The sequence below is a fragment of the Echinops telfairi genome, unplaced genomic scaffold (genome assembly GCF_000313985.2).
Source record: "Echinops telfairi isolate 266 unplaced genomic scaffold, ASM31398v2 ScPeMD7_9;HRSCAF=40, whole genome shotgun sequence".
Taxonomy (NCBI): Eukaryota; Metazoa; Chordata; class Mammalia; order Afrosoricida; family Tenrecidae; genus Echinops; species Echinops telfairi.
In genome coordinates this window covers 21045593-21065877 of record NW_022103906.1, presented here as the reverse complement: position 1 = coordinate 21065877, position 20285 = coordinate 21045593, and the positions used below count along the sequence as shown (strand labels likewise).

The window sequence follows — 20285 nt, the reverse complement described above, 5'->3', positions numbered from 1 at the left end:
ACTCTTCAAAATATCTTAACATATTTTGGAAGACACTCATGATTTCATCTTTAACTTTGAATCGTGATGCCCTAGGAAGTCATATTTATATTAGATTTGAAAGAGTACTCTACGCCTAGCCTGCCTCCACCAACACGACCCGCCTCACTGGTTTTGGTTGTGCTTAATTAGAACATGCTGTCCCCTGTCAGCTTTTAAGCTCACGGCGAAACCAACGGTGTGCTGTGATCAAGGAGCATTTCCTTGTGCGGGATCAAAGCTGCCTATGCCTCTGGTCAGCTTCTCCATTCTTGCACTGGAAGCAAGGCAAACGAACTGCTCATCTCAAATACATGTGCCCCTCTTCTACACGAACCATTCAGCATGATTCCTGGATACATACTTTTGATGATTTTATTAATTTCTCAGTTTAAAGGTATGTGCTAATGTGCTCATTAGGATTGTGCTATTCTACTATGAGATAGTGTCTCTTTAGTCACAAAGTTTAAATGGAAAATGATAAAACATTAAATATCCATTAATGTTTTTGCTGTAAACATTCCAAAAGGAATAGCATTGTCAATCTTCTCGCTTAATACTGTGCTTTTTCCCCCTAGTGTTAAATTAAATGTAAGATGAACCATTAAAAATAATGAAAATACAGATAGCAAGAAAAATAAAAGTTTTCATCTTTACCAGTATTATTTCACCAGTAATGAAACCCTATTAATGTTGTATTGGATTTTAATGCTGCTGTGAAATGCCTGCAAAGACTCGGCAGAGCAAAGAACAGTTCATCCATGTTTTATTTACAAGAAGATGAGCTGATTAGTCTTGGGTTGGTTTGGGAGAAGTATACAGGGTGTTGTTTTTTGGGGGGAAGGGGTGTTTGGTTTGTTTTCCAACTCAATTTCTATGGAAGATTATTATAAAAGGAATTAATTATCAAGAGCAGCACCATGTGTTTGTTATTAAAGAATTCTAGATGTCAATAATCTCCTTGATTGGAATAAACTACAGAAAACCCAGTAAAAATGTGAAGAAATTTTCTGTGAATCAAATATATGTGATTATCTTGTATTCTTAAGACTTGCATTCTTCCTTAAAAACAGAGTATGAAACTTTGAAATGAAGGTTGTGATTAATTAATATCTTACTATTAAAAAACTGTCATTGAGTCAATTCTGACTCATAGCTACTTCATACTTCCAGCATAGACAAAGGCTATATATTTTAAATATTTTGTCATCTGCAGTGTCATCCAAAGCCAGCATTCTTCACTCTTTTGTTACCAAGCTCTTTAAGAACTGTTTGGAGAAGAAATTTGGGTAATATCTCGCTATATCTGACATAGTACAAAAGACAGATCTAGGTGTAATATTAACCAAACTCAATTGCCACCGAGCCGATGGTGACATTGACTGTAGAGGACCAGGAAGAGCTGCCCCAGTGAGTTTCCAAGATTAGGACTCTTTACGAGAGTGGAAAGCCTCATCTTTCTCCCTCAGAGCGGCTGGTGGTTTCAAACTCTGACCGAAGCCCAACACAGTAATGACGAAACCACCCTGGCTTCTATTTCTTTCTAAGGAGGCATCAACAAGTTCATGGTAAAATTCCATCATTTATTAATTCCAATTTTGATGAAGTTTTTGAGACCCCCCTATGTACTTTGGAGGATGCCCTCATGTAGCAGGCTATACATTGAGCTGCTAACCTCAGGCTCAGTGGTTTGAACCCACCAGTTCTTAGAAGAAAATGAGCCTGTCAGCTCTAAGTTTGTAGATTTAAAGTCTCAGGACCAAAAGGGCATTTCTAGCCTGTCCTATGCAGTCACCATGCATTGGAATCGACACAATGAGCTGTTTACAAGGTGAAAGTATTTGATATTTAGATCGCTTCCTCTTTGAAAGAACCCTGGTGGCTCAGTGGGTAAGTGCTCAGTTGCCAACCAAGAGATTAGTGGTTTGAATCCACTAGTAAATCTTCAAGAGAGATTTGTGGCAGTCTGCTTCCATAAAGATTAGAGCCTTGGGAGCCCTATAGGGCAGTTCTGCTCTGTCAATAGGACCGCTGTGACCTAGAAGTGACTGGACCCCACACAACCTCTCTGAAAGGAAAGAAATACTCAGGAATAGGTTAAGTGCCCACTGGAAGATTTGGTACTCAGTTTCTTTAGCAGCTCAGAATGAAATAATCACATCCTAAAAATATGTTGAAAATGTACACAGCTTTTTTCTGAGAAACAATGGTATTTTGAGTAGTGTGGTGGCCTGAACCTAGAATTTAGACTTGAAAGAGACCATTGTGATGAAAATAAATAAAACTAAAATTAACCTTATATGGGTCTATCTCTGCCTTAACCTGACGAGTTGTCATGTAACGTTCGCTGATGCACATGATACAGAGGAAAGTTCAGTTCATCAACATTAAGAGACCAAATTATAAGGGAGAATCTCAATATAGTCTATGGAGGACTGAGTCTAAAAGTCCCTGTTCTTCACCTATCATTTGCCTTCAAGGGCTTTAAAAAATTTTTTGTAATGAGCATCTAAATTTGGAAGCTCCACAATGGGGAGTAGCATTTGAAGAAGTTTGGAAGGTTCTACATTGAGAAAAGTGTAAATAAAAGAACTATTCCTAAACATTTGATAGACTATTATACAAGCAAAATTTACCTTTATTTTTTCTGTTTCCAGTGTGTGGAATAAGAACCTGAGCACCACTAGGGGGAACACAAGGAGTTTTCAGTTCCACCTGGGAAAATTGAGGGGCAGCTACAATCAGAGAAATACAGAAAGAAAATAGAATACTTGCTTCCATGAGTACAGTTGAGGTCCGTGTCAAGGATGTTTGTAGGACATTATAAAATAGAGTAGGGCACAGATAAGTGGATTGTTCACCTTGGGGTGGTCTGACTCTATGAAATACTACATCGCTCCTAAAGTCTCTGGCCCACACTGGGAAGCAGGAAGGAATATATGTTTCCTAAGTACCAACAATGCAACCGGCACTCTTTTAGCCATTAGGCACTTGGTTACACTTTGAAAAAGAATCTTCATTTTATATATAGGGAAATTAAGACTAATATTTACAGATGACAGAAATTAGTTATGCTTTTAATGGTCACACTGCAAATAAACTGGTAAAACTTTGAACCAAGCTTAGAGCAGACTATAAAAAGCTTGTACTTTTTCTTTTACATCACTATTTAACTACTATTGCCATGCGTTGTTGAGTTTATTGCAACTCTTAGCAACTCTCCAAGACAGAACGTTTTAGCTCCATCAGGGTTTCTGGGCCTAAATCTTGATCTGAGTAGATCTCCTGGTCTTTTTCCAGGGGAGCAGCTGATGGGTTCAAACTGCAGACCTTTCTGTTAGCACCGGAATGCGTAACTATTGCCTCACCTGGTGCTACGCAGAGTTCCCTTCACAAACATCTACAAGCTTGAGAGCGGTCCTAGTCATCTATTGGGTTATGTGTTAGGCTACTAACCCTTAGGTTAGAGGTTCAAAACCACCAGACCTCTCTGGAGAAAAAAGATGAGGCTTCTTGCTCCTATAAAGTTTTACAGTCTTGGACACCCACAAGGGCAGTTCTATTCTGACCTATCCGGTCATTATGGATTAGAATCAATTCAATGGCAGTGGATTGTTTTGCTTTAAGTAGAAGTTTATGTTTAGCAATAACTCTTAACAGTTACCATTGCTGTCAGGTCTACTCCGTCTCATAGTGGACCTCTTAGTATCAGAATAGGATTCTCACCCCAGGTCTTTCAATGACTGGTGATTTGGAAGTAGATTGCCAGAACTTTTTCTGCAAGCTATCTCTGAATCAGAACTTTCTTCCAAACTTGTAGTTCACTGCACAGCCCTATTGGACCACCCAGGTACTAAAACTAACTCAACACTGAAAACAAGTCCATTCTGACTCAGAGAGACCACATAGGACAGGGAAGAATTGTTCCTGTGGGTTCCTGAGGCAATAATCTTTGGGGGGAACAAGAACCCTCATCTTTCTTCTGCTGGTGGGTTCTAACTGCTCACCTTGCAGTTTGTAGCCCAGGGTATAACTCACTACACCACCAAGGCTCCCTCAACTAACTCAATGTGCCTATACATTTCTTCAAAGAATAAGAGCTTTGATTTAGCTATGGTAACTAAGGCCTCAGATGCAAATATCCCTGGAAAATATCATTCAGTAATTGACACTGAAACTGGCTTTCCTTAAAGGTTAAACTCAGAGACAGTCGGTAAGAGAATAAGATGTCAACTGCAGCAATTAAAAAAAGATGAGAGACTGGTATCTTTGTTTTCTACTTTATGATTTTCCTACTCTGTAAATATTAGTCTCAATTTCCTTGACAAGAAAGGGAATACTATTCCTTATCAATCATGGTGTCAATTGGTAGTAAGTGAACTCAAAGAGTAATTCTGCATATATATGTAAATGTCAACTGAATCCTTATTCTGATTTCTTCCTTTTAGAAAAAATAATCCTTGGAGTAAATGGTCAAGAACTAGTTTATCTTAAAAGGCTACCTCTGGTGCACAAGCGAGATGTGGAGCACATGCATGATTCTGGCATACAGGTACAAGTTTTGAATTAATGAAATGATTTATTGGTTTCACATAGCACTTGGATATTGCCTCTTCCTCCAACTCAGAAGCAAACAGAAAGAACTGTGCCCCTCGCTCTGTTTATAGCATGTGTTTAGGAGGAAGCAATCCCGCCATAAATTAGGAAAGAAAAAAGGAGTAAGCAGAAGTAACCTCCCAGTTGCCTTCAGAATTCGGCGTCGCGTGGGGTCAGCATTGGGTTGGTAACCTAAAGGTCTCTACTCCAAATCCACATGCTGCTCCCAGGAAGAAAATTGAGGCTATCAGTTCCTGTACAGATTTACAATCTCAGAAACCCTATGTAAGGTCTATGAGTTGAAATTGAATTGACAGCAGCAGGCTTTGGGGTTTTGTATTTTAAATTTCCCAGTTCACATGAGAAGTTCTATCAATGTTTGGGTCTACATTTTCAGGCTGAATCAGGGTAACCTCATTTGTATACTTTGTTTTCTTGTCACTGCCATTGAGTCGACGGAGACACAGAGTGACCCTATAGGACCGGGTAGAACTGGCCCTGTGATGTCTGAGACTCTCGCTCTTCACTGGGGTAGATAGCTACATCTTTCCCCTCAGAGCAGATAGCAGTTTTGAACTGCAGTCCTTGTGGTTAACAGCCCAACTCATAACCACTAGGCCACCAGAGCTCCTTTTGCTTTCTTAGTAATCTGATAATGCAGTTTTTCATTTCTCTTTACATATTCTGCAATAAATCTGGGCAACTTTGACAGGTACAAGGAAGGCCTTCTGGATTTGTGGCTTACAACCGTATTCACTCATGTCAACATATTTAAAATATTAGCTTAAAACTAATGAATATGTTCATAGACAGGTTATGCACATATAATGACCATCCTGGAAGTGAGGTGGTTTTCTTTTGCCCATTATTACAAAATACACCAGATGAATGTCCTTCGTACTTCTCTTTGTTACGATGGTCTCAGCTGTGGCATGAATTCCAAATCAGGGCAGCCCCATGTGAACAGGGTAGAACTACTCCTTAGGGCTGAGCTTGTGGAAGCAAATCATGGGCCAGTCTACCAAGTGCCTCTGAATAGCTGAAACATCAATCTTTCAACAAGTAGTGGGGTTCTTCACTCTTCCCCACACCGCCCAGGAGTTCTCGTCAGGCACTGGCGTTTAAGGCAGTAGGCTTTCATTTGATACATGTGATCAGGGGTATTTGCCCCAACACACTCTGGAAGAGGAAAACCTTCCCAGGGACACAACTCTTTTGTCCTTTTTAGTTAGAGTAATCAACCTTCCTATTACTCACATCTCAGATTTTTCCGTCATGAAAAAGAGTTTTCAATGTTCCAGTGGTCCCAATGAGACCGTTTTCTCTTTTCCCCATGTCTTGAGATGGTAGAAAAACAACAGTCTATTCTTACCTTCTTGGAAATAATGTCTCCAGTAATTCTCTTTGCAGATAAACTATCTCCGGCTCCCGTTCTCGCCTTCTCAAGCCATTGTCTTCCTAGACGTTGGCACATCGCTTAAAAAGGAAACCAGCTTTTCACCACTTAGTTTGCTTTTCTCTCTTGGTTATCTCTCCTGCCACTTACTATTGTCTTAAGATATCATCAAGGCTGATATTAGAAAGTTCCTTTATAAAAATGAAAAATGAACTTGGAGGCCCCTTTCGTGGCACACAATGTAAAAAGTACTGCAAAAAATAAAACCTTTGACATGTGTCCAGTGGACACAGGAGTGAGCTCAAAGACCCTCAGAGATCAGACTGGGTCAAATTGAGTAAAACATTAAATGCTATAGTAGTAGCAGCATTGATGCACTTGAATTATGGTACTGTTGAATGGTATTGAATATCCTATGGATGCCCAAGGGGAAAACAAACCAACAAAAACCATCTCTCTTGGAAGAAGTACAGCCAGAATCCTCCTTAGAATCAAGGATGGTATGACTTCATGTCTCATGCATTTGGATGCATTATCAGCAGAGACGAGTCCGTGGAAAAGGACCGCATCCTTGGCAAAGCAAAAGGGAAGTGAGGAAGAAGACACTTGAGATGTGTGTTAGGCTGGTTGACTGGAGAAACAAATCCAGTATCGCTCATATATGTATAAGTGAGAGTTTTATATCAAGAAGTAATCACATTATTAAGAAAACATCCCTTCCCATTCCACCTGAAGTCCATAAGGTTATACTAATCCTTAAGTGCGTCTTGAGACTCACATAGGAACATGCAATGATGCAGAATGCGGGAAGACCACAGGGCAGTGGTCCAAAGTCCACATGGGTCCACGGTCGGTGGAAACATGTTAGGGCTTTGGCAGCTCTCAGGGTGGCCAGCAAACAGGAAGGTGAAGGCAGAGAGAGGAGAGGGTTCCCGGGGCTCTCCTTATGAGAAGGCTGCGCCCACAAGAAGGCACCATCAGTCTGTAACCTGATTGACAGTTTGGAAACACCCTAAACTTTTATGTTTTCAGAAGTTGGCATAAATCTACCTAAATACCACAAGATGGATTGACACGGTGGCTGCAATAATGCACTGAGGCATAGCAACAATGGTGAGGGTGCAGCAGGCCTGGGCAGTGGTTCCGTCTGTTGCAGATAGAGTCCCTGTGAGTAGGTCTACGCACCTAAAAACAACTCATAGATTATCACCAAACGTATAAAGATGTGTCTAGGAGTCCACATTGCTATACATAAATGATGGAGTAAATAAACAAAAAAGGGGGTGGAAAGAAGCACAGACAAACCTTCTATACAGAAGGATCCAAATAAGCTCTGTAGAAACGTTTCTTCAAGGAGATAAGCAAAACCCTTAACCCCTTATTGTGGGCTGCATGTAGTCACCTCCTTCCCAAGAGTACAGAATCTACATGCATACCTACATACGTAAGAAGACGATTCAAAAGATTTGTGGGGGGAAAAAACTGTTATGTTTTAATCCTATTTTCCCCCAATTTTTAAGTGTGTGTGTGTGTTTCTGAAGGGTCTGAAAACTAAGACCCTGCTGCCAACTTGATTCTGACTCACAGAGACCCTGTAGGACTGAGGAGAAGGGCCTCACGTCATTTCCTAGGCTGTGAATCATTTCGGAAGCAGACTGCCCAACCGTTTCCTGCCGAGAAGCTGGTGGGTTTCTCTGTCAGCCGTCAGGTGAACAATCCAGCCTTTAATCCGGCTGCACCACGAGTGTATATATGCATATTTATCTCTTTTGATGTATATTTATCTGTATCTATCTAGCTATAGAAAATTGATCTATACATAGAAATTCCACGGAATGGAAAGAATATATAATATATAAATATGGATGAAGGGGAAATGTGCATTTTCCAATTATTTTGTTTTATAATTAGGAAAAAAAGGTAATAAATTTAAAAGAAAATTTTCCATATACTATTAACTCTATTATAAATTCAGTTTTTTCAATATTTATAGTTTTTACTGGAAAGACTGCTTTTACAGGGCCATAGGAGACCTGTACAATTCCTTTCTGATCCACTACTGGCTCAAATACACACAAAATCGACATTGTTTTTCAGGAAGCCTATGAAGAAGAATTGATGTATGAACTAGTGCTAAACAGGAAAACCATAATCCTTCACCTTGTAAGAACAAGGTAAGTTCTATTGCAATGCAATATTTTATACATGTGGTCAAAATTAACTCAACTTTAGTAAAGACTGCTACAGAAGTGACCAAGTTATAGCTATCTATAGGTAAACTTGTTTATTAGTCTACATCAGTCTATTTTATACCTTTAGAGTTCAGCATTTTTAGTTTCTCTTTTGAAGTAAATTTCCATACAATGAAATAAAAAAATCATTAGTGTATATCCAATTAATTTTGATAAATGTATGCAGCCGAATTACCCAAATACCTACAAAAATATAGAACCATAACTCCAGAAAATTTGGTCATACTTCTTTCTCATCAACTTCTCTTCAGCCCTATCAATATTAGTTTTTTTCCACATCATAGATTAATTTTGCCTGGTCTGGAAATCATTAGAAATGGAATACATGAGTCATAATATTCTGTGAAAGATTTCTTTATTTCAGGACAATGTTATTGTAATTTATACATACTCTGACCTGCAACAGAAGTGTGGTTCTTTTATCTTTCAAGTAATATTCCATTGTATAAATAGACTAGAGTTTATCCATTTTCCTACTGATAACACAAGGGTTGTTTCCTATGTTATCACGAATTCTATAGGAATTGTACAAGCCTTGTTATAGGCCTATATTTTTATTTCTATTTGGTGAATATGAAAGAGTGGAATTCCTGCATCATAGGGTATATCTATATTCAGCTTTATAACAAACTATCCTACCCTTTTCCAAAATAGCTATACAATTTTACAGAATTACCAATAATGTGTAAGAATATAGGTTGTTCCATATCTTCTCCATCATTTGTTGTTGACAATCTTTTAAAATTTTAATCTAGTCTAATTTCTTGGTGAGAACTTTTTCATGTGTTTATCAGCCATTTATGCACCTTCTTTCTTGGAAACTCTTTAAATCATTATTCTTTTTTTACTGTTATCTTATTATTGTTGAGTTGGAGATTTTTGCACAATCAGCCTTTCCTCAAATCCTCCAGTCTATTACCTGTCCATTTGGTATCTTCTTTTTTTTTCTTTTTTAATCATCTCATTGGGGGCTGTACAACTCTCATCACAATCCACGCACACATCCATTGCACCGAGCACACCTGCACATTTGCTGCCATCATCATTTGTTATCATCTTATAGTACTTTCCAATTTGAAGATAGCTTAATTTATCATATCCAACACCCATTTTTAATTTGACTATTCATTTTTTTCTTTATGAGGTGTTGCCATTTTCTATAGATTTTAGAGATCATTCCCTTGTCTGATATATCATGGCCAAAAAATTTTTTCTAGTCCGTGGATTCTTGCTTAAATTTTTTGATGAAGTTTTTGATGCACACAAATCTTTTCTTTTCAGGAGGCCCCAGTAATCTACTTTATCTGCTGCTGTGTGTGTTTCATTATGCCTGGTAATGTGTTTTGTCCTATACATTAGGGCTCTAGGAGGAGTAGTGGTTAAGTGTAGGGCTGCTAACCTTGAGGTTAGCTGTTCAAAACTACCACTTTGCCAGCAAAAGATAGGGCTTTCTGCTCCTGCAAAGAGTTACAGTCTAAGAAACCCACAGGGGCTGTTCTTCACCGCCTTATAGAGTCACCATGAATCAGAATTGACTCAATGGCAGTGAATTTATGTGTTTGTTTGTTTTGAGGGTCTTTCAATTTGGTCCTATTTTTTCATTGATGATCTTTATAGCTTTAGGGACTACATATTAGTCTTTAATCCTTCTTTCACTTATTTTTGCATATAAAGTAAAGTATGGGTCCTATTTCATTCTTATGCAAATCAAAATTAAAATGTTGCCGGCACCATTTGTTGAACAGACTCTTTCTTCTCCATTAAATGCATTTTGGCTCTTTGTTGAAAATCATTTGTCTGTAGGAGGATGGACTTTTCTGGGTTCTTTAATGTGTCTTATTGATCTATGTATTGATCACGGTTTTGACTACCGTGGCTTTGTGGTAGGTTTCGAGGTTGGGAAGCTAGCGGCCTCTTACTTTATTCTTCTGAAAAATGCTTCATTTATCCCAGCTATCTTTCCTTTCCATAGAAAGTTGGTGATTCGTTTTTCTATTTTTAAAAAATGGTGCTGGTATCTGGATAGGAATTACTTTATATTTAGAGACAGTTCTGTGTACTATTGACATTTTCCCAATATCATGTCTTCCTATCCATGAACATGAAATTTTCTTCCATTTTTTAGAACTCTCTTACTTTCTTGTAATAGTATTTTGTAGTTTTCTTTGTATGCATCCTTCTTTCTCTGGTTAGATTTAGTCCTAAACATTTTATCTTTAGGGTGGCTATTATAAATGGTATTGCTTTCTTGATTTCTTTTTCAGAGGTCTCTTTCTTAATATATGAGTCTAATGGATTTTTATATGTTGATCTTGTACCCTGCCACATTGCCTAATAGTCAAAATCCAAGATTTTCTGGTCAAATCTATGTGGTTTTCCACATATACAATTACATCATCAGCAAATAGACACAATATTATTTCTTCTTTGCCAATTTGGGAGCTTTTGATTATTTGGGTTTTTTTGATCCAATAGCTTGGCTAAGGCTTCCATCAAAATATACAATAAGAATGGTAATAAAGGGCATCCTTGTCTGGTTTCTGTTTACAAGAGAAGTGCTTTCTTCAAGTGAGGGAGAGGTTGACAATTGTTTTTGCATAGATGGCCTGTATTATATTAATTCGTTTTCTTTCTCTTCCTATTTTGTTGACAGATTTTACGAGGAATAAGTGTCATATATTGTCAATAAGAGTCCTATTTTTTTCTGCATAAATTGACATGATCATGTAGTTATTCCCTTTGTTTTATTTTGTATGGTGGATTACATAGTTTTTCTGAAGATGAACCATTCTTGCATACTTACTTCTTCACTGCCATTGAATCAATCATGACTCTTGGTGACCCTATAGGACAAAGTAGACCTGTTCCTGTGAATTTACAAGATTGTAACTATATGGTAGTAGAAAGCCTCATTTTTCTCCCATGGAGCTGGTGGTGGTTTCACACGGCTAACCTTTCAGTTTACAGTACAACAAGTAACTATTACACTACCAGGGATCCTAACTCATCATGGGATATCTGATCTGAATCCCCCTTGATCATGATGTGCTTTGTTGTTGTTTTTGTTGTTGTTATTTTGCTGGGGTCTGAGAAATCTAGAGGAGTAGTGGGTTATGTGTTGGGCTGTGAACAGCAAAATATAAAAGCACCAGCCACGAGGTGGGAGAAAGATGAGGCTTTCTGTTCCCATAAGGAGTTGCAAGCATGGAAGCCCACAGGAGCTGTTCTTTCGTGTCCCTTAGGGTTGTGATAAGTGAGAACTGTCTGGATGGCCGTGAGTTTGGTTTGGTTTTTCTTGGATTCTGTTGGCTAGGAGGTTGTTGAGAAGTTTGACATCCCTATTCATAAGGTGTAATGGTCCATATGTTTCTATTCTGGAAATGTTTTTGTTTAGTTTGGTAGCAGGGTTATGCTGATTTTGTAAAATTAGTTTGGGGAGTTGAATTTGTGTCAGTTCTTCTCGGAATGCTTGCTAGACTTTTCAATTGAAGCTCTTTGGTATTGGACATTTTTCATTCCAAAATTTTAATGGCATGATGTGTTTCTTATTTTGTTATGGGTCTGCTGAAGTTTCTACATCATTCTGTGTTAATGTAGGTAATGGTGTGTGTCTAGGAATTTATTAGTGTGCGGTCTTTTATAGTATTGTGTTGTTATCTATTTTCTTTCAAATTAATCTCTAGTAATGTCACCTATTTCTTGTTTGTGGTATTTGCATTGTCTCCTTTTCCTTTGTTACATTTGACAGTGTTGTTGTTAGATGCCATCAAGTTGCTTCTGATATATAGCAACCCTGTGTACAAGAGAGTGAAACACTGCCCACTCCCGTGCCACCCTCACGGTTTTCCTTTTGTTTGAGGCCATTGTAAGGGCTACTTTGTCAACCCAGGTTGCCAGGGACCTTCCTCTTTTTCAGTGCCTCTACCCTTTGTCAAGTGTCAGGCCCTTCTCCAGATACTGGTCCCTCTTGACAACAGAGCCAAAGTTTACCAGTAGTTCGTTCATTTTGTTAATCCTTTCAAAGAACCAGCTTCTTGCCTTGTTGATTATTTTCTATTGTTTTTCTGTTTTCTGATTCATTTATTTCTGCTCAAATATTTATGCTTTATTTTCTCCTGGTGATCAAAGGTTTATTTTGCTCTTGTAATTATTGAAAATGTTGGGTAAAACTCACTATTTTGGATTTTCCTCCTTGACAGATGTGCGTGTTTATTGCTATAAATTGTCTTCTACACACGTCTTTTGCTTTGCCCAAAGGTTTCTTTATGTTATATTTTCATTCTCATTTATTTTAAAACATTTTAAATTTTCACTACTTATTTCTTCAGTTACATCGTAGGCTTTAAGCTGTGTGTTGTGCAATTTCCATGATCTCCTATTGTTGATTTCTAATTTATACAACTGTGGTCTGCGAAAAGTGTTTAGTGTCCTAATGTTTCTAAGTTTTTTAAGGCTCATTTTGCAGCCTAACATATAGCCCAGTCTAGAAAATGTTCTAGTGTGCACTGGGGAAAATAAATGCATATTGTGCTGATGTTGGGTGGAGTGTTCTGTACATGTCTAAGAGGTCAGTCAAGTCAATGAATTGTGTTATATTCAATCCTACATAGTGATCACATAGCAACGGATTGAATGGTGGCCCCTGCCTCCTAGGTGAAGATGTGGAGTTGGCCGCATCATGTGGGAAGAGTTGACCCCATCAGATGGAGTAAACAGGGATAGTAACTAACAAATCAAAACATAAACTACATAAACATGCACACAAGTAACAAAACCAACAACCTTCCCCCATGCACACGTGCAAACACCCAAGCCAAAACTCACCGCTGCTCTCTCTCCTTCAGCCACCAGTGTGTGCTGGGGAAGGGCCTGCACAGGTTGTACACAACAGAATGCCAGTCTAGCGGGCATAGCATGACTTCTCTGGTCAAGAGATGATTGTGGGAAGAAAGGGATGATTCCACTTCTGTTTTCCACATCACTGCACTTGTGCTTTACCCAAGCAACAAAAGAACAGGGAGAAAAACATAAATAGAAATCCGAAATCTAAATTGACCACTACTTTTTATCCAGACCTTCTCTCTGCAGCTGAGTCTGTGGTTGCCAATCATTATGCTCAGCAGGATTGTTCTATCCTTCTGTGGCAGCATGATAGTTTAACCAATCAAAAGCAAAAGGAATTAAAACCAAACACAAACAAACCCTCAGCCTGTCCTCCCACTCTGGATCTACGATAACCCCAGGTTACTGCCCAGGGTGAGACAGGCTGTGTAAGCTGAGTGCTGGAGGCCAGGGCTAAGTGGTAAATCCCAGCCTTCACTGCCACCCTTCCAAGAAGGCACTTGTGGACCGTTGTCCCCTCCAGCCTCTGGGGTGGGGTGGGGAGGTGTGAAGACCAGTGTGATTAGGTTTTGCCTGCCTTAGTCTCCCATGTTATACAGTGATTCAGTCGGGTCTGCCCTTCTCTCAGAGGACACACGCCTTGCTGGGGATGCGCAGGTGTGGGGAATATGGAGTTGGTCCACCTCTCTCAGCTAGGTGCTCCACAGGTCGTTCTGCACTGGGAGGGGTTACTTGACATATGGTTGATCATTTAAGAATTAGCTGTTCCTCTTGAGCTCTCTGTGTGATTTCCACCCTTTAATTTTCTTTGTGGTTTTTAGCTTATTTTTTTAATTCCTTAGAGATTCATGGCCTGAGATTTTCCTCAGTATATGATTTTTCACATATTTTTTGAAGACTCCACACAGAACATCTGTCTAAGGTGCCATCGTCACTGGGAGTCATACTTAATTTTAAAATAGATATTGCTGATTTTGGTAGGGATATTATAACTATGTTAATGGCAGATTTTAGAGTGGTTTTTGTAATGTCCTTTTAATTTTTTCAATACTAATATTTGTCTTTCTAAATCAGTTGAGACAAATTTCCTTTTCTACATTTTTTTAAGTTAAACTATTTTTGCAATCAAAGCTATTTCTTTTTTTCCTAATCTATGACAAAATTCACAAAGGAAACTATCTGTGCCTTGAAAGTTTTATGTGGTTTTAGAGGGCCCCAAGTGTGATAAACAATTCAATTTTTTACTAGATATTGTGTTATCCAAATTACCTGTGTAATTTTCAGTTTAAATTATAGTTTCATTGCACTTAAGTTGCCAGAATTTTCATGTGAAGTCTTTGAAATAATCATCTTATTATTGTCTTAATAGCTGACATATTTTATTGATAACCCTTCTCACATTTGTAATATTGGTAATTTAAGTTCTCCCTCTTTTTTGTCTTTATCAAATAACTAAAATTTGGCTCTACTAATTATTTCTTTTTTATATCACTGATTCTTTTATGTTTCTATTGTTTTAAATGTGTAAGTAATTTAAGTTATATTATTTCCTCTAGCCACTATTTGAAATTCATCTTACAAATTTGGAGATGTTGTGTTTTTATTATCATTCAGTTCAAAATATTTAAAAATGTCGAATACTAATGTATAACTTTTTTCATATGTATTTTTCAATTAACAGATAATAAAATCATGTGCTATTTAATTTCTGGTTCTTAGAGGGTGGTAGATATCATTCTGCTACTCATTTTGAGTTTATTGCATTATTTCTTGAGGATATACTTCGAAGTCCATGCATTTAACATTTTTCATTTTAACTTGGGTTTTGGTCAAAATACGGTTCCTCTTGATGAACAACAGGACACTCTTGGTAACCATAGAGTGTACACGTGAGGAGACTGTGTATTTCACAGTCTGTTCTAGAAATCCCTAATTAAATCAAATCCTTAATATAATATTTTAGATTTTCTGTTTTTATTATTTTTTTACCCTGCCCCAAGGATCTATTTCCTTGTCAATTGGTGAGACTATAAATGGAATTGTTTCAAAATATTGGCAAGTGCTTTTACCATGAGATTAAGGATAATTTATTCTGTACGTTTCTGTATTTCTAAATGGACTATAACTAATACATAATGATGTTATCTAAAAGTGTAACTATTGGGCAGTATATATAAATATAAATATATTTGTAGATATATCTGTCATGTTTCAAAAACTTTTGCGTTAATTTGGACACTAAGGCAAGAGGTTTTTCTCTTTTATTAATGAGAGTTTCCATCTTTATTAGTCTCTCCCAAAACTTAATCAGATACTCATATACTTCTGGGCATACTATAAGCTTGAAAATTAAAACACTTTAAATTTCTCAGGCAAGAGATTTTTCAATTAGACGCAATTTTTCTCCATTCTTACTAAAATGTTATTGTGCTAAACTTGCTTGGATTTCTTTTTCTTTATTTTTATTTTTTGTGTTCATAAAGTCATGCAATGTAGATAAAAGGGCTTTCCTTATGATTGTGTTTGTTTTTCTGTACTTTGGGGAGAAGCAGGCCTTGTTGAAATTTGAACATCACCTGGTAGTACCTCCCTCACATGACTGCCCTTTCAGGAATCTTGGAGGCATAGTAAAGACACCTACCATTCTGCCTTCTTTTCCAGAGAACTCCTATCCTCAAATTACAGTGAAATCTACTCTTCCACAAAAGGAGAGATGATTCGGCATCCTCAAATCACGGTATTTGGGGGAACTTTTCTATCATTCTTCTTTGAAATAACTATATTCTGGTATCATTTTTTAAATTCCATGCCACCTTTACGAGCAACTTCAGAAAGTGCTGTATGTAAAATGAGTCACGAAGTGATTGTCTTAATTGAAGGATCCTAGAATAAGAGAGCTAATCCTAAGGGCCTAAAACGAAACTCATCCATCCTTGTATTTTCATGTAGTAATGCCTTCTATGCACTCACTCAGTACCTGTTCATTGTCTTCAATCCATAGCCACATCACAATGGAAAGTTAAACTGTTCTATAGGATTTCTGAGATGATAAATCATTTCAGGATCAGAGAGACTCTTTTTTTTCTCACAGAGCAGCTGTTGGGTTTGAACTGCCTACTTTGTGGATAGCAGCTCTATGCTACAGTACAGTGCCACCGCTGACTGTGGTGTTAATTCTTAGGGAAGGGTGAAGCAAGACACAAAAGAAATATAAGGCATATTGACAAAGTTGTAATCAAATTAAATGGCTAAAACCTAAAGATATGGAACTATTAAAAACTCTTCTAGAGAACGGAGTCTTCTTTTATTGGTGTCTCCTTGCCTAGTCCCTCTGATACACCAATACTGAAGCCTTCTTTGAATCTTCAAAATTATTTTTTCATTTATCCTATTTTTATACCCTAATCCCTCTTCTGAGGAAATGCTTTCTGTAACCTTTTAACCAAAGCCAACATTGTTTTTTTACTGTCATATATAAAGTTTAAAACCATATTCAGGTACCTAAAGCATTTTTCAACTTCTATGAATGTTAAGCGATCTTGCAATCTTCCAAAAATACAGCATATGAAAGCATTGTTCTATGTAGAGGGTGGGACTGATCTGTCAACGTAATGGAGAACTATAGAAGATATAAGAGGAGTAAGGAGTTAAGAGGGCTAGCAATGTTGGGAAGACTATTTAACTGATGGGATTTCCATGGACAATATACTAGGTTGGGAATAATAATGATGCCACTTGATTAACAACAACAACAACAACAGCAAAACCCACTCACTGCCATCAAATCAATTTTGACTCAGAGCAACCTGGTAGGCCAGAGTGGAACTGCCCCGTGTTTTGCAATCCTGTAAATCTTTAAGGGAGTAGAGAGCTTCCTCTTTCTCCTGCATAGCAGCTGGTAGTTTAGAACTGCTGACCTTGCAGTTAGCAAACCAGTACATAACCCGTGTGCCACCAGGTGCAGGAAGAAACAGAACAGAAGACCATGAAGGGATATGGGCGAAGAGTGAAACCTAATTATAGAGGTCATCACGAGCAGGCAAAAATAGTAAAAACTATAATATTCAAATATTTCATATTAAATTTTACATGGACTAAAAGAATATCTCTAAAGCATTAGTAACATTTCTAGAATTGATAGTTGATAAGTTTTGGTGTCAAGAATCCATTTACTGATCTATATAAAGAAATCATGCATCTAAGATAAAATATTTCAGAAAGGACTCTATCGCAGACCTGTTTCCCAATAAATGAGTGCAATGAATGAATTAATCTAAATAAAATCTATTGAAATGAAATGCGGGTACACTCTCCACAAAAATATGTGCAAATTCATGCTTGTACTGATCTCTAGATCATGCCAATATTTATACTTGTAATAACTGCCTCTTTATCTATTTTAGGAACATTGTTTTTACCAAGGATCCATCACACATGTAGTAGATTCTGCGCTCAGTATCAGTACATGTAATGGTCTGAGGTAAGGGAGTATATATATATTTCCTTTATGAGTTTTTCTGGAAATTAAAAAAAAGTACACCTCATTTCTTACCTTTCAGATTCTCTTAATCCATTACCTTCTAATAGATTCCAACTCACAGTCACCCTATAGGATAGAGCTTTAGTGGAAGCAGACTGCTACCTCCCTATAAGCAGCCAACAACCCCACGGCTCCTTTTCAGAAACCCTAGTAAAAAGGAAAAAAATACTGAGAGGTGCTCTACATCCTCACCAATACCTGTAAATTCTGGCCCACTGTTTAATGTTCTTGATTGATGCAAAGAACCCTATTTTAAATATTGTCTTATTTTCTTTGTTACTGGGAGTTGGTGATGTTGGTGATAATTCACCACCCAAACAAGAGGAGTTTAGCAGCATAGGATTATGGGACTCAGAGTGAGACGCCTCCTGGAAATCATCAAGCTTTGAGTTGCAATGGTTGCAAGGATGGTCCAGAGCCAAGCAGTGCTTCATTCTGTTGCCTGTAAACAGACAGACAGACAGACAACAATAACAAAATACTTACTGCCATCCGGTTGGTTCTAATTCATAGCAGGCCTGTAGGGTAGAGTAGAATTGCTCCTGTGGTTTTCTGCAACTAAATCTTTACAGGAGCAGAAAGCTTCCTCTTTCTCCTGAGGAGCAGCTGGTAATTCGGAGCAGCTGACTTTGCAATCAGCGGCCCAGGGTCCCTTTCTGTTGTCCATAAGGTTGCTGTAAGTCAAAACTCACTTAACAGCATCTAACAGAATGGTTGATTCTGCAAACCAGGCTTCCTGACAGGCTGAGAATTCCCTCACAACATCATAGTGCTTTACAGCTGTATACTAAACCAGGCAGCATGTCCAGTCACTGAAATTAAAATTTAGCGTCAAAGCCTATGGTTCCCTATTTATTGGGGTTTCAAGAAGAAAGGAAGAAGATGGGGGAAGGCAAGGGGAGAAGAGAAGGAAACTTCTCTCTGCCTTTAAAACGACTGGACTTCAGTAGTCCTACATCTTTTCAGGAATGGGAACCCTTCAATGATAAACATATCGCACAGTGGTGTTTGCTTTCATATTATTAATCCATAATCAATGCATGGGGGGCATGGGAATTCACCAATTACTTGCAAGAACTCAGAGCCTGCCAGGGTTCCACATGCACAAGCAGCAAATAGTCCTTTGTACCCATACTTCAAAGTAGAAATGTGTCTATTTAACTTCTGGAAGTCGAAAGAAGTTTACTATCAGAAAAAGTTATTAATTTGGCCAAAGGCCACATAACATACAATATTTTTTACCCCCCTGGGCACTAGACTAGATTCTCATGAGCATCTGTCCATGTATCCTTTCTCCTTTTGCTATCTTTCTTTCCTCATCTTCTTCCTCATCTTCCTGCTCTTCCTCCTCCTCTTTTTCTTTCCTTTCCTTAAAAACAAAATATTATTGTGTTTTCAGTGAAATCTCACACAGCAAATTAGGTTCCCAGTTGTCAATTTCTACACACATTATTCAGGGGTATCTCACATAATACGTCAACATTCTCATTAATTGCATTCTCCTTGTTCTTCATTATTTCTATCTTGGAAAGGTAAATCAATAAGGTATAGAATAGTTACAGATTTTGAATACATTTTCTGATTTCCATTTCTGTAGGGGATTCTTCAGGCTGAAAGAACAAAGGTACCTCATTGAACCGGTGAAATACACAGATGAAGGCGAGCATTTGGTGTTCAGATATAACCCGAAGGTGCATTATGCCGCCAATTATTCCTGCACGGAGCTCAATTTTACCAAGAACGCGGTCCCAAATACTAAGTCTATGCAAAACAAAATGGAAGTGAGTGCTTTACTTTTAAGTCATATGTCCCTATGAAGAATACTTATGTCCTTTATGATCTTAAAATACAGCCTAGAAGCCCAGCTGATTAAATGTGTATTGTATCCAGAGTCGGGCAATTTATTGCCTGAAATCAGAAATGTCAATTTTGTTTTGTTTTTGCTTTTGATGTAGAAAGTGTTCTTTCTCTATAGTAAATCTAATTTCATTTCACTGATATAGAAGAAGATATTTTTCTAAATTCTTACATATAGGTTTATAACTTTAAGATTGTTAGAGATAACAACATTTGAAATGTTCTGAAACCTGTTTTAAAAATTGTCTTATTTTCTATGTTGCTGGGAGTTAGTGATATTGGGGATAAGCCATGGTCTCACCTTTTCATTAAGCCAAATGTTGTAACTGGTTAAAAACAATGAAGGGTAATAACCAGTTGAATTTCTGATGTGGTATCCACATATATGAATCCTTCCTTTGTTTCTCTGTACAACTAGTTCATTTATCCTTCAATTTTCAGCATGCTAATGACACTGGCCATATTCAGAACAGTGTCTGCAAGGTACCATATACCTAATGAATGTCTACTGAATGAACAGATCTATGAAAGAATGATTATCTAGTCCATAAAGTAATGACTTATTTCAAATCTTTTGGTAACATACTTTTGATGTTTACTAAGTTGATTATTTGTATGCATGTTCATTGGAAGCTAATAATGTACAGAAATTTCTTTGTATTGGTGTTTGATAAGAATTAAAGGCTGCTCACATGCAGCATTTCTACAAGTTCTCCTGGAGGAGAGACCACTGTGAAGTAGAGGCTGGGAGGAAGGGGGAGAAATAGAGGTGCTGTCAATCCCA

At 37.7% G+C, this 20285-nt stretch overlaps 1 protein-coding gene across 1 annotated transcript in view; it reads left to right on the top strand.

Moving 5' to 3' along the window:
* Nucleotides 1-363: 363 nt before the first annotated feature.
* The window catches only part of ADAM7 (ADAM metallopeptidase domain 7), a 57214-nt gene continuing 37292 nt past the window's right edge, over nt 364-20285 (top strand). The window contains exons 1-6 of the mRNA XM_045286839.1: nt 364-415; nt 4467-4570; nt 8108-8184; nt 15766-15841; nt 17508-17584; nt 19242-19425. Of these exons, the coding sequence (XP_045142774.1) occupies nt 364-415; nt 4467-4570; nt 8108-8184; nt 15766-15841; nt 17508-17584; nt 19242-19425 (570 nt within the window). The remainder of the gene's footprint in view (nt 416-4466; nt 4571-8107; nt 8185-15765; nt 15842-17507; nt 17585-19241; nt 19426-20285) is intronic.